The 18,978-nt window shown below is 41.5% G+C and overlaps 1 protein-coding gene across 1 annotated transcript in view; it reads right to left on the bottom strand.

The window, feature by feature from the left end:
- The window catches only part of RDH10 (retinol dehydrogenase 10 (all-trans)), a 31,274-nt gene extending 12,840 nt beyond the window's left edge, over window positions 1–18,434 (bottom strand). Inside the window, exons 1-2 of the mRNA XM_006880464.1 lie at window positions 17,884–18,434; window positions 16,092–16,327 (exon numbers count right to left, since the gene is read on the bottom strand). Of these exons, the coding sequence (XP_006880526.1) occupies window positions 16,092–16,327; window positions 17,884–18,172 (525 nt within the window). The 5' untranslated portion in view covers window positions 18,173–18,434. The remainder of the gene's footprint in view (window positions 1–16,091; window positions 16,328–17,883) is intronic.
- Window positions 18,435–18,978: the final 544 nt, after the last annotated feature.

The raw sequence follows: 18,978 nt of genomic DNA, 5'->3' as shown, positions 1-18,978 counted from the left end.
TTAGCTTGATGAAGACAATCAGGCACTGGGCTAGAACATTCCAAGGCAGTTCCAATACACAGTTAACACTGAGAAACAATGCTTAGAGCATCGTTTCTCTGTCTCAGATCACTGAGGTTATTTTATTTTGGTAGGACGGGACCAGCACCCCCGGCCTTTACCCACAAGATGACAGTAGCAATCGCTCCTACCAGTGTGACAAACATCTTCAAACTTTACCAAAGGTCTGAGAAGAAAAATCATCCCCAGGAATACCACTCTTAGAAGAAAAATAGACTTTAGCAAAGGAAGGCCCATTAAGTGCTTTTCTCCTAAGCTCTAACTTTCCTCAAGACATTTCCTCAGGTTTGCAATACACTTGCACTGGAAAAAGAATATATAGCTTAACTTTCGGCTGAAAAGTCAATCCTTGTTAGCTTGTCCAGCAGTCCTCAAGTTCTGAGGACCCTATTTAGGGAGGGCTCACTTTGAAACCACTGAGCTAACTCACCAAACTCTTCCACACAATCACCTTCACACCTTCACTGCACATGCAGCTCATAGATTACTGGAAAGGTCTTGATGTTTCTCTATTGGTTTATTTATTTTTAGGTTTTTCTGCATGAAAACCAACCTATTACCATCAGACCAAGCTACTGCCATGCAGTCAATTCTAACTCTTAGCAACCCAGCAGAACAGAGATGGTCTGACCTGTAGGGTTTCCAAGGCTGCAGTCTTTACAGAAGCTCACCTTTCTCCCATAGTGCGGCTGATGGGTGTGAAGCACCCCCCTTGGGTTTAGCAGTCAATGCTTTAAAGAAGAACCATATGCACCTGTTCTGATTTACCTACAAAATCAATGTAAAGCAGCACTTAGGAACAGATCTTGTTTATAACCTAGGGGCCTGCCTGAACGTCTGCATCGCCAGACCACCAGTCTATCACTAAATCAGGAACTGTCTTTCAAAGGCAATATATAGGTTCCTAACAGCTGGTCTAGTAGTGGATTCTAGCTTCTACATGGAAGAATCATACTAAAATGTAGCAGAAGTCAGCACTAAGCAAAACTCTGGATAACCATTCAAATCATTACTATTAAATCTTGAGACTTGAAAAACTTTAAATAGATTAAGTATATGTGAGACGCAAATCCTCCAGTAGCTACCAATGCACCACGCACTGGGCGAGGTGGTGATGGCGATGGCAGGAGTAAACAGGTGGTGCCCCTGCCTTCTTGGAACTTCCTCCAGCCACTTCAGTTCTTGCCCAAGGTCAAGACTAAAAACCTCATCTGGACTTTCAGCCTCCAAACAGAAAAGAACCAAACCCAATCCTCTGTCACTGAGTTCATTCTGTCTCAGAGGGGCCCTGAATCAGGTTCTGAGACCATTAATGGTTACAGGTGAGTATCCATCTTTCTCCTTTAGAATGGTGGATTCGAACTGCTGACCTTTTTGGTTAGCAATCTAGTATGAAAAAAAATCACCTGTGTCTTTTTGTTTGTTCTAGCAATACCAAGAACCTAGGGCAAGCACCTTGACTCATTTTTTTTATACTGGACTTGAAATATAATTTTAAAAAGAAACCTAAATCAGGTTTATTTGTTCCCAGATTTCATGGCCTGCTATTTTCCTCAGCTACAAGACTCCTAAAGTGATGGTTAGCACCTGGGAACAACACAGATAGTGCCTGAAAGGTGGGAGGGGAGGAAATAGAACATTAAGAAAGTGTGAAGAAAAATAAGTGTATATGAAGTTTTGTCTCATACACACCCATGTTTATCGTGGTTTTGTTCACAATATCAAAGAGTTGGAAACAACCTAAGTGCCCATCAACAAACGAATGGATAGAGAAGCTCTGGTATATTCACACAATGGAATACCATGCTGCATTGAAAAACAAGGAACTCATAAAATATTCAAAATGGATGACCCTGGAGGACATTATGCTGAGTGAAATATCTCAGTCACAAAAGAACAAATATTGCTTAGTGACACTGTTGTAAAACGGGACTGACATTGGGGTTGGGGGGAGATTGTGAAAGATGGGATAAATTATGTATACTGTATTGAAACAGATGAGAGAAAGAGAGAACTGCTTAAAAGATATATATTAGGTATTACTGTCATGACATGAGTCCAAAACAAAGGCTGCATAGTGGAGTGCACTTGGGGGAGGGATTGCATAACAGTAAAAGAATTTTTCTTTTACTTTTCAAAGAGAACAAACTGGAGGGGAGGGGTGGAGAGGGAGAAAAGTGCAACAATGAATGAATGGAAATCCAAAATCTCTAAATTTTCATTAAAATTAATAATAATGAGGGGGGAAAAAAGGAAATTTTGCCTCCTAGGATCGCATAATATGGTGGGTGGAGGGAGGGGTAGCTAAAGGAAATGGGAAACATCCAGCGGGGAGATCGGGAAAGACAGGGTAATGGTGGGCATAGTTTAATGATTAATTTTATAAAACATAATTAAGGGGAATGATTGTATGAAACAGTGTAAACGAAGGATAATGTGAAACACAATGTATATAGACTACATAAGCAAACCAATGTAAAGTAAAAATTAAAGGAAAAAAACCCTTGTGGTTTTCAAAATAAATTACATTCAACAAGAAAAAAAAATCCTTGCCAAAAAAAAAAGTCTTGCCTCAAACTTTCATATGCAACAGTCACTGAGGATCCAGATAAACTGTAGATTCTGGTCAAGCAGAATCTAAAAGGGGGGCAGAGCCAAGACCTTAGCCTGACCCACAAGGTGAAGATTAGGAGCACGTGGTTCTAGAGTCAAGCTGAGGAATCTCTCCATTCCGAACCCTGCTCAGGCTGACTGTGCAGTCAAACTCCTCATGGCATCTGGTTCCCTGGTTTGGAAGTTAAGGCAATGGACTGAGCAACTATCCTCAATGGCCTTATAATGTTCTGGATTTCTATTCTACCTCCTAGTTCAGTGCATAATGTCTGGTGTCTCACTGCTTCAAAGCAACTATCCAGGGCTCAAGAATTGGCAGGATAATTCTGTAGGAGCAACAGAGGAAGCAGAGTGAGGAATGAGAGGATGCACAAAATGGGGTTAACTGCTTCCATGAATTGCTTCTCTGCAAAGAGACAAGTGGGTCGTGTCTAACTACCATTACTGAACACTTTGACAAAAAAAAAAACACTATGGCCCATCAACAAACAAATGGATAGAGAAGCTCTGGTATATTCACACAATGGAATATTACGCTGCATTGAAAAACAAGGAACTCATGCAATATTATAAAAAATGGGTGACCCTGGAGGACATTATGCTGAGTGAAATATTTCAGTCACAAAAGGACAAATATTGCATAGGACAGCTCTTGTAAATAGGACTCACATCGGGGTTGAGGGAAGACTGAGAAAAAGGGGATAAATAATGTATACTGCAGTGAAACAGATGAGGGAGAGAACTGTTTAAAAGGTATATGATTAGGTCCTTTCATTTCCAGAATGACTCCCACAGTGGAGTGGACTTCAGGGGAGGGACTGTATAACAATGAAAGAATCTGACTTTTCAAAGAGAAGAGTGAATTGGGGGGAAGGGGATGGATAGGGAGAAAAGTGCAACAATGAATGAAAAGAAACCCTAAGTCTCTCTAAACTTTCATTAAATACTCTGGAAGAATCCTGATTTAAAAAAAGGAGGAATGAAGCACAGAATTAAAATTTCTCATGGACTCTAGACTTCTGGAGCTATGACGGTGAGATAAATTCCCAAAGTTATAGCCCTGAGATAACTTTTAAACCTTAAACTAAAAATATCCCCAGAAACCTTTTAAACAGATTAGCTTAATTTGTGAAAAAGAAAATGTGTGCCTTGAGCATTATACTTTTAAGAACTATGGAAATAGGACCAAATTGACAACAACTAGGAATATTGGATAGGAACTTTAAGTGACAGTGAGTTTATGCTAATAGAAAGGAAGGGGACTCTGAAAAGTGAGAATTGTGGCACAACAATAATCAAGTCACTGCATTGCACATGTGGAAACAGCTGAGTGGGTACATGTTTTGTTGTCTATGTCCTCAACAACACAGACCCTCAGGTGCAGTTTTATTTATACACAAGGTCACTGTGAATGGCAACTGAACTGATGGCAACTCACAAGTTTCAGCACTTACCTCTTTCACATGCTATCTTTATCTCAGACATTCGGGGTACAAAGTGATCTACAGAAAGTTTCATTCTTCTGTAAGACTTCAGGGAGCTCTGGTGGACTAGTGGTCAAAAGTTGTGCTACCAACTTCAAGGTAGTCTGTTCAAATCCACCAGTTGCTCAGTAGGAGAAAGATGGGCAATCTCCTCCTATGTAGTTTACAGACTCTGAAAACCCACTTGCAGCATCAGCAGCACTGGTTCCCACCTGACAGCATGTAACAACATGTAAGTCTCTAAGAAATCCCCACCTAGCAAAAACTTATCCTCCCTTAAAAATTAGATGCCTGAGGCATAAATGTGGATGTCTCATCAGCCATTTACAAAATGGCACAATTTTGAAAATCTGTGATTAATATTTCCAAAGACAAAGCTTTTAAAGCTATCTGGAATTTTGATCTCATAAGATTATTATATAACAGAATAAAGAGTTTCACATTTTCTAAGGCATATGCAAAAAAAAACAAACCACAAAACAAAACTAAAAGCAAACTGTTATTGAAACTTTAGTATTATGTATTTCTAGTACTTTGTGTTCTGTCAGTTCTTGGAGAAGAGTCCTTTTCATTTTTTTTTCTTGTCTAGTTCATCAATGCTAGCATGCAAAATAGGACAAGAAGGCAAGAAGTTGAGAGACCACAGATGCACTACACCTCAATTAAAGAATCACCTCAGACTCAGACAATGAGGAATCACAGAAGAGGCACGGCAAGGCAGATGGACTGGGCACTGGGAGTGAAACACTAGTGTGGTACTGGAGCTTTAGGTTAGAAGGTGATATGCTGTCTGATTTATGCAACAAAATTTCCAGTAGTATTAAGCTAGGATTAATCCATCACTGCTAAATTAACCATGCAAAGAACAACAACAAAATGTAAGATTGGAAGATTACTTTTTACATCAAACTACAAGGCCTCAACATAAATCCACTGTTATCAGGACCTTTGAAGTCACCTTGTAGCCCCAAAAGCTATTTGCACAGGATTTCATCTGGAGTCTGGGAGTGGGTTCTGGGCCCTAGCTTCTTCCTCCCTTGTGGTGACCTTAGGCAAGTCCCACTGCCTCTTTCGATTTGCCTCCTCACCCATAAAAATGGGGATAATGGCTCTACTTGATTCAGAACTGCTGAGGCTCAAATGAGACAAGAGTGTTTATGAAATAGCTTTGTAAAATTTATGTGCCATATAAAAACAGAGTGAATGCACACATAGCTCATTAAGCATGTATTTATAGGCTATTTTGGTTATAAGTGCTATCTATTTTTGGTTTTGAGTTCCTGGTTCTTACTAAGTGTGGCTCCCAGTTCTGCCTCCCGTTCTTCCTTCCATGCCTGGAAAACCTGATGTTGACCATTAGGAAAAGCTTCAAAACCAAACTGTTGACAGTTATTGCAGCTGCTAAAGTTTCCATCCAGAATTCTAGATGAGACTGGCAAATAGTATTTTCTCATAATACAGCATTTTCTAATTCTTTCTTCAATCTAGTTTTATTAGAATCAGAAAGCCAACGGTCTTAATACAAATTACAATGCCTGATGTGGGGAAAAAAGTCTTCTGCAAACACAAAACACTTAGTACAGAATGATTTCCAAATAATTTCTTAAACCTCCTGTTTCTATTTTCCAGGAGTTTGCAGACCATCCTGATTTGAAAATCCTTGAGAAATCAGTAGGGGGCAGTATGTTAATGACAATTTGCAGGTGGGAAAAAATTCAGGCTTTGAATTTTAAGTTTCACTTGTCCTCAAAATACCCATGTGCTTACGTAAGTGACACCACAAATATTTTCCCAGATACCCTGATTTGGGAAGTGTTATTTTGAGGCCTATTGTTTGGAATAACACCAGCTAGTTGAACTATATTAATATTCAAGAATCCCAGAACTAAGCAACTTGAAGAAAAAGCCAAGAAATTCACATTTAATGCAAGCAGCAAATGAAAGGAACAGCACTGTGGTTTCCCCAAACCAAAGAACACAATGTTCACACTGCTGCCACCTTTCACACATTCGAGGATCTTTGAAAGTTTCACAGAACCATAAATGTTTTGTTTCCAAATGTGAATTCATGGTAAGTGACTTGTCAGTTGGGTTAATTTGACAGCACTCAAGGTTACGGCAGTAATTGCCCTTCCTTGTTAAATATTCTAGCAGCATTTGCTGCGTGTTGAAAGTTTTATGATCATTATGAGAGGATATTCAATTTTTCCCCCCTGTGGTTCACTTAATTTTAGTTTTAGAGCATTTAGGAAAATGGTCCCTGACAGGTGTGAACTTGGGTTGTAAGAGAATTGACAAATAACTCCAAAAAGAAAAAGGAATTCAAGAATGGGCTATGCTGGGGACAATCGAGTAAAATATGATAGCATTTTCTCTGATAAAAAGGTGCTCCCCAGTAATGATGAGATGATGTAAGCCTATATAAACCTCGCTCCAAGGATACAGGACCAGGTGGCTGAAATTGGTAAACTTGATTAAACCCTACAGTCATATATTACCTACCTGCATACAGTAAACAATGCTATAACAAAATGTGAGGGTAGCTTTAGAAAACTTCCTTGCATTGTCACCTATATTACAGGGGCCAAATGTGTGCTTTGTCTACCTAATATTATATATCTGTAGTCTTTTAAGGTGGTGGGGGGCAGGAAGCATTAAGAGACTTGGCTCTCTGAGTTATGTTAAGGGCCATCGAGTTGTAGATAACTCATAGTGACCCTATGAACAGAAGACCTGAACACTTGGATAACTTTCATCATTTCTCCATGTTCATAGAGTTTCCAGAGGTAAGCTATTTCAAAGTGAATGCCACTCCTGCTCTGAGTTACAGTCAACCATAAATGCAAGGGGTCTACTTGAAAGGAGGAAACAGAAATTTTAAGAAGGGGTCAAGAGGCAGTGATCAGGAGGCAGTATCCACTGAATGCCTAACTACCAAGTAATTCTCAAAAGGCCGAGGATACACAGCAGTCTAGCACTCAGGCAGCGGTCTGAACTTCCAGCCATTCAGAAGGAGAAAGAAAGATGTAGTGGTCTGCCCCCATACAGATCACAACCATGGAAGTCCCATGGGGCAGTTATTCTAAGACATCACTATTTAAACCAGGAGAGATTAACCCATCTTAATCTGATCTGTATGGAATTATAGGCTCAAACCACAAGACTTAACTCATTCCATTGACAGGGAACAATTTCCTATTTCTTACTGACCTGCCAGTTAAAATAAAAAAGTTTTCTTTGTTGTTGTTAAACACAGCAGCTTAACATGTACAATTTTCTACATGTACAACTCCGTGACATCAATTGCATTCTTTAACCATTCTCACCCTCTTTTTCAGAGCTGGCCCTCCTCCACTACCAAAAACTTACTGTTTCTGAGTTGCTGTTTTCAGTTGAGCCCATAGAGACTTACATGATGATCAAGGCAGGCATTCTTTACTAGCTAAACTAAGTTATTGTTTGAATCAGACTTCTGGGGATATATTCTATTAGAATTTTTCCTACTCCAAAGGTTAGCTGCAAAAAAGGACCCATTCTCTTAAAATATAAATTGTGTCTCTAGAAGGAAATTCAGCTACTTATCCACCCTGCCAGTACACCCCCTAGTGGAAATTCAGTATAGTACAATTCTGGGGTCCAAGGCATTGAGCATATTCAGGACATTGTCCAACTTCCCAGCTCGGGTGTCTAAAATCACACCGTAATCACGCGCCTTCTGCTTACTATTCATTGACCATACCAGAAGGTACCAACAAATGAAGCATACTGTCCATATAATCATCTATATAGATGTGGATTATAATCCACATATGTAAATTACACAGAAGCAAACGGGCCATTTAATAAAATTGAAGCAGCCTTGATTAGTTTCTGAAAAGACAAACGCATAATTTTATATGAATCTGCTATTAACATTCCTTAATTCAAGATGAAACTTATATAAAACAGGCTTCCTACTTAAAAAAAAAAAATTACTCTAACTCCCGTGAGAGGTTATTACATTGCTTGAAAAGAATTTTCTGATTGCCATGGCTTAGATGGATTCAAGTTACTAAAATCAATTTTCTGGAATCTGCCCAAAAACCTTGACAATCTGAAAAATGATCAGAGTGAAAACAAATCTAAAGGATGAGAATAAATCTAAAGAATGTGATCAGTTAAGCATTTAACCATAGGGTCTGTTCTTCTCCAGGCCAGTGTGACCCGATCCTGCTGTGAGCGGCTCAGTACTCTTGAGGCGCTCTCCATTCAATTTCTTTGAAAAAGCTATTCAGTCAGTGCTAGCATTAGCACAGGTTAAAGAGCGCTTCCACTCTGACGTGTCCTATGGATTAATTCCCACTTGGGCAGATGCAGAGAGAGCCTGGGATGTGGAAGTAATGAGGGAGAAAAGAACAAATACCACCTTTGCTTCCAGCAATTGAGATAAACAGCACATAATCTAACAAGGAAGGGTCATTCTCTGACCCAAGAATCAGTAGACTACTCCCCAGGGACTGCTACCCTTATTATGTTGTTGTTAGCTGCCACTGAATCAGTCCCACTTCTCTTACATGGTACAACCACTCCTAAGGGTGTTTCAATTGCTGTTTTGGCTGTAATCTTCACAGAAGCAGACTGCCAGGTCCTTTCTTTTGTGGTGTTTTCAAACCATTACCATTTAGGCTGGCAGATGATCACAAACTACTTGACTTAACCTGGGCTTCTCACCCTCAAAGAGATATAAACATTATTATGTGAATATGGAAATAGTTTTGTGTTTTTCTTTCTCAGAAGCTATGCTATATTTTGAATGAAATATTTAACTTCTTTTGACTCCTATTAACATAGGACTCTAAAGATAGGAAGAACAAGCAGAGGCTGAGCCCATATAGGACACAGGAGTGAGCAGGATTTGAGGTAGCACACCAGTACAGTTGACAAGAATTCTGAGAACATTAGGAAATGTAGCAGGAAATAAGCTATGAGTCTACATGAAAATCAAGTTATGTTACGAGTTGCACTGCTAACCAACAAACCAGTGGTTCAAATCAACCAGATGCTCTGAGGGAGAATGACAGCCAGTTTCCTCCTAAGATTTCACAGCTGTAGAAACTCATCCAAGAGTCCCTATGAGTTGGACTAGACTAGATGGCAGTGGTTTAAGATGTCATGGTAATGAGTCTAGGCTTTACATAGTAAGAATATAGTCATGCAGACACATAACAAATAAGTCTGGCTTAGATGACACTAGATTGCAGAGTAGTGAGTACAAATCAAGTTCTACTTTTTTAAGAGTCTAGGATGCCGGTGTTGAAGGTGGACAGTAGGAGGTGAGAAAGGAAAGGAAGGTGTCAAAGTATATGGTGGCAATTGGACAGCTGGGACTGGGCTACTCACAAATTTGTTGATGTCCAAGTTTGATGACTGACTGGCTATCCCAGAAAATGCACAGAACAGTCAAGAGGGTTGTTACGAATTTAGGAGATGTCCTGGAAATTACCATTGAAGCTATGACACAGATCATGTTGACTTAATGACTCCTACATAATACCAACCAATGACTTACCTTCTGAAGACTTGAAATAAACAGATCATTCAACTGGAAGAAGAGCAGTGGGAAAAGGTATAAGAGAGCACCCGGTATGCAAGAATCCTTACATTTCAGGGGGAGAGAGGCAGTGTCAGAAAGGCAGGAGAAAAGAGAGGAGAGCCCATAGTCAAAGAAAAAGGGCAACTGTTTTCAAGGAGGGTGTTGGGATCACACTCTGTAGAAAGGTAAAGCTACACACTGGATTTGGTAGTCTGAAGAGCAGTACTATTTTCCCCCATACATGACAGAAATTACGGCACTGGTTTCTTAACAGTATGTTCTCAACAAATGAGATACCCAGACACAGACTAGAACATCCATAGATGTCAGGAAGCTTTTTGCTATAATATGGCGTCTAACACTGCTTAACACGCATATGAAGTGACAATTTTATCATGCTAGAGATTTTTATTTTTACTAGCAATAGATTTGGCTTAGCATGTAGTATATTCAAAAGAGAAATTCCAAGTTCAAAGGGCATGTGATCTGACTTTGTGTTAGGAAAGAAAGCTAATTACCCTTCCAGGTCTCTGGTACCAGGTATCCAAGCAGTTGCTTGGAATAAAACAAATGTGCCTTACTCAGTTCTTCACTGAGGCCACATCAATGTATTAAACAAAAAGGGGAAAAAAATACATGCTTATCCTATGTCAATTTATGACTCTGAACAAAAAATAAGAATTCCAAATTCTCAGTAATTACTAATTACTCTCAGATATGTGAAGCAATACTCTATAAAATATTTGGTCTTAAAATTTTTCGTATCATGGCATGGAGGAGAAAATATTACTCAAACAGTTTTTTATCTGAATACCCGAGATATGATTTAAAAATAAAAATTAGTTCTAAGAGGCCTTGAGTAAAACTAAGCTTCCCTACCTAGAGAATAGAGGGACATAGTGTTTGAGATCAAAACCTAGTAAATCATGTAGGATCCTAAACATTAATGATTAGGGGCACTTGTATGATACTGGGTATAACCCTCCCACTAATGTCTTTAAGTGCTACATTACTCAGATCTTACTGGTGGGCTTTTACTTTTCATGGATGGATTTTTAACTAAATAGACTTTAGACGTTTAGATATAGATAAATGCCTAATTCAGTAATTAGTATTTTAAAACTGTGAAACCTTTTAAGTTAAGTGGCCTATTAATTAACTACCAATTATCTTGTCTGACTACCGTATCAATAGAAGTAAATTACCGACTAGCTATTTGACAGATTTAGCCCTCTCCCATGCAAAATTTCTCCAGAACATAAAAGGCTGGGAGTTAAATGCTCCTGCTTCCCCCTTTTGGTTAATCGGGGATCAATTTGCTGCTCACAAACAAAGGCCAAATGTGGCTCTTCGGTAAAAAAGAAAAAAAAAAAGAACTTAAGAAATAAATTTTGACTGTTAGAAAATGGCAAGATAAGATTCTACTCCCTCTCATAAAACAAAACAAAACAAAAACAAAAACCCACAACCAAACAAAAACACCAAAACCAAATAGAATATGTGAAGCAATGTTAATAGCTTTGAGAAAACAGGTTTGGAGTTTTTGTTTAGAGGCCAACTTTCCATATATCCAAGGTGAACAGGGTTATTTTTACTTCTTACTGATCCATAGCAAGAGCCTATCTAAGTGAGGGACTTCTATGACTACTCCAGAATGAAAGCACAGTCTATTGCATTTGGAGTCTCTGGGTAGCATAATTAATGTTAACCATTTTTACTGCTTGAAAGGTTGGCAGTTTGAGTCCATCCAAAGGATGTCAGAAGAGAGGACTGGGGACATACTTCCAAAAAAATCAGTCAGTGAGACACTAGAGAGCACAGGTCTACTCTGACACAAGGGCACTGGGTGGACTCAATGACTGCAGTTTTGGTTTTGTTTGGGTGTTTTGCATATACTCTCTGTGGTCCTGTTGTAACTCTGAGTGTTTCACAGTAGATTATGCTGACTGTAACCTACCCCAACTCCACCACTTGACTAGTGGCCAAGAGAAGATTATGGTCACAGCAGAAACTTGGAAGGTGAACCACAGAAGACTGAAGGGCTGTGCAGAATAGTGTCGTGCATTATAAAAAGTTCTGCAAGGTCATGGAGACTGTATATAACAAAGGAGCAAGGAAGGAAATGCTGTAGGGATCCTCTCTGGGAAGCCTACAGCTGCTATATGTTCAACTGGAACTTGTTTGACTCATATGATCATACCAACACCATGATCAGAGTTAATAAACTACAAGAAAAATGTGCGCACAGGTGGGCAAAAGAAGAGGAAAATTTGTTTTGTAAAACAAAAGGAGCTATAAACAATAATGCACATGAGCCAAGCTCTATTTTAAAGGTCATCAATCTTCCACAGCCTGGGTTAGTCCAACATAATGCTTACCTTTTGAAATGTCCGAACACGAACCCACGTGCGCATTCTCTGAATAGGTGATCTTCTAAATATTTAAGCAGAAGCCTAGTCTGTATTATCAAACATTTATTGAATGACTCATGAAGAGTGTTCTGTTCAGGAAGGGGGAAACACATGTATTTAACAAACTGCCTTCAAACAGTTTGCCATCAACTTCGAGATGCAGCTTAAGTGCACTGCACAGCAGAGAGCAAGGTACCAAAGGCTAAATATACACTGATGTATAAAAGAAGCCCTGGTGGTGTAGTAGGTTAAGTGTTGGTCTAACCAAGGGGTACGCTTAGAACTTGCCAGCTGCTCCACAGGAGAAAAATGAGGCCATTTCCTCCTATTAATATTTATAGCCTTGGAAACCTGATGGACGGTTGCCAAGAGTCAGAATCAACTCGAGGGCCATGGGTTTCGGTTTTTTTATATATAAAGAGCTATGCACCAAATGATGGGGAAACTACTGATGCTACAAGAACTACATCAGAAAAAAAGGTAAAGTCTTAGGTCACCTGACTTCAGCTTCATCAGAAAACAAGGGTTGGATAAGATGGTCTCTAAGGTTTCTTGTAGTATTAATATTAAAAAAAAAATCACCAGGAAAGAGCTGGATTGAGAGTACAGGTTATGTTTCCTTACAAATCATATGGCAAGGACACCCCAGGGAGGGGAAATAGTATGAGGAAAGGTCTAGACGTAGCACACTGCTCTTCAGTGGATCAATTCATGTGATTCACTATTTCACTGCATGTGACTTGAACTAATGGATCAGGATCAACAGACTATGCGTTTGTTGTTTGCTTTTTTTTTTTTTCCTAGGAAAACAAGTATCAACAGAGCTCTAGTGGCCTAGTGGTAAGCACACCTGAAGGCAACGGTTTGACTCCAACAGCTGCTAAGTGGAAGAAGGATGGACAATGTCCTTCTGTGCTATTAACTGCTTCTGAAACCCCCTGGAAGGTCAGCTATATGAGTCAGTTCTGACTCAAAGGCACACAACAGCAGCAACTAAAGAATCTGGCTTAAGATGATCTGTTCAAAAACTGAACAAGACTTTGCTCGGCTCATTTAGTTTTAAAAAATGTTTTGTTATTGCTGTTGTTAGGTGTTGACAAGTCTGCTCCAACTCACAGCAGCCCCATCTACTTCCAACAGATCTGAAGCTTGCCTCATGCTGTGCCATCCTCATAGGCTCCTCTGTGCCACGCCTATCAATGCACTATCTGTCTATCTTGTTGAGGGTCATCCCTTCTTTCACCGACTGTCCACCTTTCCAAGCATGATGTTCTTATTCAGGAGTTGCCCCTCCTAACCCTCACTCCCATAAAACATTCAAATCTACCACCCAAATATAATAAAAAGGCACACTATTGCTTTTTTCCCTGAAAGGAAAACAGCAGGCACTAGCACATCTTTGTAAAGCTACCATCAACATTTTCACCTAAAAGGACTACTAGAAGAGAAGGTGAGTTCTAGTGGTTCTTATACCACCATTAGGGGGAAAAAAAGCACAACAAATTATAGTAAGCATTCTTTCAAACTTTGTTAGATAACAGCTTCTCAAAAGAATTGTAAACCTCGGCAAGAAGTCAGAAATTCCAACCCTAAAATGAATTTTCTGACTCAATATTGAAAATAAATTCTTAAGTTTAGATGCTTAGGGGGAAAAACAGCTGGAGAATTCAGGAGCCTCCCAAATTTTAATATGAAGTGACGTCATAATGAACAAGACTTCCAAGAACTCCCTAAATTGTGTGGTTAAGTAACATCCCAAATCACAAGGGGGTATGTTCTGCCCTAGTCTATAGATTCAATTCCTGAATCATTTTTCTATTAAGAGACTGGACTCAATTTCTTCCTTATTAGAAAACAGCCTAAGAACATCAGTATGCCAATGAACATATACATTCTTAAAGCTAAGGCAATCCATTTTCTGTTCTTTATACAAGCTACATGAAAAAAAAGCAACCAAACCAAAAGAAACCCACAAAACCCAGAAACCCAATACAAACAATAAAACTCATTGCCACTGAGTCAGAAGTGAATCAGAGCTGACCCTCCACTGGATTTTCAGAGGTTGTAAATCACACAGGAGGAGCTGTTGGATCTGATCCACTTGCCTTTGGCTTGGGAGATCAACTCCTTACCCACTAGGCTACCAGAGCTCCCACTGTAAACTAGGACCTATTATATAAGAGGGAAGAAAAAGTACTTTCTTCCTATATGTGTTTTATTGCAGACCATATGAGTTTTCTTCAACAATCTGCTTGCATATGAAATTTTAAAATTCTGCAAAATCATCATGCAGAAAACATAATCCAGATAGCTAACCTTCAGAGGATTATGAACATGTAAAATTTTAAAGTCAAGACATCTTGCAACATATCCTGGTCATTAAAAACAATTTCAGTGTCTGTGGTTATAGCTAATCTATGATGGGTATGCATGTTCTATGTCTGATACTGATTAGTTGACAGAAACCAGCTCATTTCCACAGTAGCTTCATCCTTAGGAAAATTAGTGTCCACCTGTAAATTATGCAGGTCTTTTATTTCAAATGGTGAAAAATTCAAATTGTTTGACTCAGAGCTACAAATACATAGATTGTTGCCTGGTTTATTCAATTTTCCTTTTTTATCCACCTACTTACTCATTTTCTGCCCTTCGTGTATATCCAAAGCAGCAAATGAGTTTTTAATTCCATTCTCTATACTGTGCAAACACACACACACACACACACACACACATCTACATAAACACAGTACACATACATGAAACCATTTATATATCCCCCCAAACTGTATTTGATAATCTCCTTGCTTAAGACACAGATAACCGATGATTTATACGTTCATATCTAGAGATGTGAAAATGACTAAAGCTCATGTGTAAAAACAAAGCAAAATACCCTTAGACCACTTTTTCCAGGATCAGAGAAAAGGTTAGATGTTCAATGAGCAATATTTGAGTAAGTACTTTTTAAGCCAGATTAAGTTTTTAAGCAGTTGCTAAAAAATTAATGAGGTTTAATGTGACCTATTTAGGAGAAACAGTTCTCTGTTTTGTTGTATTAGAAGGCTAATCCGCCTATGGAAAAAAACCCGCCAGTATCTCCTTACCCTTTCTTCACTGGATGCTAATCTGCCTATAAAAGTAAAGGGGAAATATTATGAGGAAAAAAAAGCATGATGTGGGTCAGGAGTGCACAATGTTTTGAGGGAGTCCTTCACACCTTCCCCTATTGAACATATGTTCAATTGAAAAACGGGGGATTAGTTGTGACCCCTGAATAATAAAAGGCTTTTGCCTCCATCGTGAGATGCTGCAGCAGTTACGATGAGCAGTAGCTGAGGTGGTTTAAACCCCAGATCATGAGGCCTCACATCCCCACCTGCACACAGTAGTTCTTATGAGAAAAATACCTTCTCAGCTGCAAAATCCTCATGGGTCCACAAAGGACCATGCCTCAGACCCCTGGAGGCTCAGTGGATGCTAAGTGACTTCCAGGGTGGCCTGACCACTCCCAAAGGACCACAAATGCTGATGTCAAAATTTCTGGCACTTTCTAAAATGTGGCTGAACAGTAATTTGGAAGTCTAAACTCTGACTTTAGGAATTCATAAGAACCACCAGTGTTTTACAAACTCTACAGAAAGTAAAATAAACAAGCCCAGGATTTTATGCTCCCTCTTGTTATTTTTATGGCAGGCTGTCAAATAGCTCAAAATGTTCAGTTCTCTGCCCTCTCTAGAAATATTGAATTGGGGAAGAATAAAAAAATAAAGAAAACAACTATTTTATAGTAAGCAGCCGACATTATAATTCATCACGGGGGAGTAGCTAATTAGAAGGAAGCACGGCAGTGAATGAGCCCAGGTGGCTTTCAGGCTGGCACTGCAGTCTCTTTCCTTCCCAAGCTTCTCATTGAGGAGGAACAGCAATAAAAACAAGGATGTTTATATTTACCCAGAAGTGTGCGTGGCAATTGACCATCATGGTTCTCTCAATGAGCTCATCAGGACATTCCAGAAGGTGATGCCCCGAGACCACACCGGCATTATTGACCAGGACCGAGACCTCACCAACTTCTTTCCGGACCCTCTCCGCCGTCAGGTAGACATTCTCCCTCTTCCCCACATCACAAGTGTAGGTAAAAACCTGCAAGTTACAGTGGGGCAGAATCTCTTCCTCACCATTCCCAGCTGTTCTCAGAATGCCGGATTGGGGGGAGACATGGAAAAGAGAAGAGGGGTGCAAATAGTGAGTCACATACAAGCAACAAAGACCATCACATAAAGCAAAAGTACCATGATGGGCTTCAAATTTCGATCACTATAGTGCTTGCCAATGACTGAACTTCAGCTGCTTTCTCTTACAGTCTTTGGGAATTATAGCAATTTATTGGATAGCTTTGCTGAGGGCAAAGTTGTGTAACTGTGACAAGCCCAATATAAGTCAGACCACAGGGGATCAGCTTTCTGGAGCTAAAAACACCTGGAAAAAGAACTATTCTCAGTCTCCACACATAGTACACACTACTTGGAGAGCTGCATAGTGGCCAAAGAGCTCTACTGTTGTGTATCAGCACCCTCAAAAAATAAAAGCTCATCTCTAGGTTAAAAAATCAAAACTGTAATAATTAGAATTCATCCAAAGCTTCTCAGGGAAAAGTGCAGGAAAAGGACTTGAGTTGCTGACTCCCCTTGAGTTTCTCCTACACAACCAAACTTACAGGTAGATGCAGTTTGACATGAGAATCTTAAACATGCAATTTTAAAACTACAATCTTTTCACTAGAAAACGTTTATCATTTAGGTTTTGACAAGGAGAACCAAAAAAAAAAAAATCTGCATTTTCTACCCATCCATTCCTACAATTCAAAATGTAATAGTTTCAACTTTGTATTTTCTGACCGAAAATGCTGCTGCCAATAGTTTTAGTGACAAATGACTGAAATGGGGAAGGAATGATGCCTAAACTCTTAGCTAAATCCAATTATTTTCCTGGAAGTGAAAATTTTTATCAAAAGATCAAGTCATTATCAAGTTTCCTGGTTCAATCTGTGTGGTTGGTTATGGAATCTGCTTTGGCTTAAAAAAAAAAAAAATTTGAAAAACCACCCAAACCTCTGATTCAAATTAGTTAATAATTATACAGAAATGCAGATTTCCTCAGGATGCCAAAAACATGGGGGAGATTTACAAAATAGCTTACAGTTTTAAGAGCAGGGTACCCACCTTTTTAATGATGCCCAGAGTATGTAACTAAAACACGGTCGTTAATCTCTAGTGAAACGATGTAATTGTTTTCCTATGGCTAGAGTGCAATCAACAATCCTGCCCTACTCTAAGCGGTTCAGACCACAGAAACACAGATACTTGTTTCAGCAGTCTTGAGAACTTCCCAGACGCGTTAGTTTCCCATCGCAAAACGCGAGAGTAGCAATTTCAGGATCCAAACCTGTGTTAACAAGTTTCCTCTGCCTCCCCTATCTTCAGTAGGTTTAGAAAATACCACAATCGCCCCAGAGATACGGCCTCAGTCGGATATAGGTTTGGCACACTTTGCCGCTGCTCAATACAGAAGGGATCATCTTCCTTTATTAGGGGGCAAATGCCACTCGCCTTCCAGAAAACCGATGGGGTGTTCTTTTCCTCGAGAGCAGGGCTGACCGTGACAGCGGAACCTGGGCACCTCCACCCCCACCCTGCTTAGGGGAGAGGTTTGACCCAACAATGCCCGGGCGCGGGTCTGTTACCTTGCAGCGCGGCGGCATCGGCAGCCTCCAGGTCTCGGTAGATGTGGCGCACCATGCCCGCCGTCTCCTCGTTGCTTTGCGTGTTGATGTCCCAGAGCACCAGCAGCGCCCGGCGTCGGGCGAACTCTAGCGCGAAGAGGCGGCCCAGGCCGCTGCCGGCGCCGGTGATAAGGCACACCTGGCCCGCCACGCTCTTCTCCTTGGGCCGCACCAGCCAGCGCGCCGCGGCCAGCACGAACGCCCAGAGCACTTTGAAAGTGACCACGAAGAACTCCACCACGATGTTCATCGCGACGCCCGGGGGGGGGGGGTCTCTCACGAGCCCAGAAACCGCGAATGCGCCCACCTCGCGCCTGGCAGCCGGGCTCCCGGCCCCGGGGCGCTTGTCAGAGAGGTTGGAACGAGGAGGCTGCGCCCGGCGCCTGCCCCCGAGGTGCCCGCGGGGCTGGAGTGCGCGACGCTGCTCCCTGCCTGCGCGGGGCCACTCCCGTTCGGGCTTGGAGCGGTGGCCCCGGCTTGTACCCGCCGCAGCAGCCGCCCGGCTCGGCGCCTCCTGCCGGCGGCCGCTCGGAGCGCCTGCCTTGGAGCGCTTGCCCGGCCGGTCCGGCGGCGGCAGCGGCAGTGACAGCCGCGACTTAAGCGGCGCGCGCTGCCCTCATGGTCAAGCCGCTGCTGACCGAGTGTCCCCGGAGCCGGCGCCGCGGCTCCCTCTCGAGCCGGGGGAGGGGCGCGCAGCGGAGATGGCACGGGCCGGGCGGCCGCCGCGGGACTTGTCAACTTGACTCAAGTTGCGAGAGGGTGAGAGAGTGGGGTGCGGGGCGGCAGGAGTGCCAGGAAAGGGCGAAGGGCTCGGCGCTGGCAAGAGCTGCCCAACGGCTTGCAGCTGCGCCCCGCGGTCTCGGATCCCCTGGCCCTGCAACTCGCCGCGACTGTCACTCGGGCACCAGGCTCCGCAACGCAGCGCCTCCTGCAACTACGAGCGCTCTCAAGCAGCTCTGAGCGGGGTCCACGCTCCGCGCTACATAACCCGCGACCGGGAAGAGCCGGCGGCGGCATCGGCCCTCCCTCCGCTCGGCGTACCCCGCCCCCAGCCCA

Source organism: Elephantulus edwardii, unplaced genomic scaffold (assembly GCF_000299155.1).
Source record: "Elephantulus edwardii isolate Elephantulus edwardi_28Jun2011 unplaced genomic scaffold, EleEdw1.0 scaffold00008, whole genome shotgun sequence".
Classification (NCBI taxonomy): Eukaryota; Metazoa; Chordata; class Mammalia; order Macroscelidea; family Macroscelididae; genus Elephantulus; species Elephantulus edwardii.
This window is presented reverse-complemented; position numbering and strand designations above follow the sequence as displayed.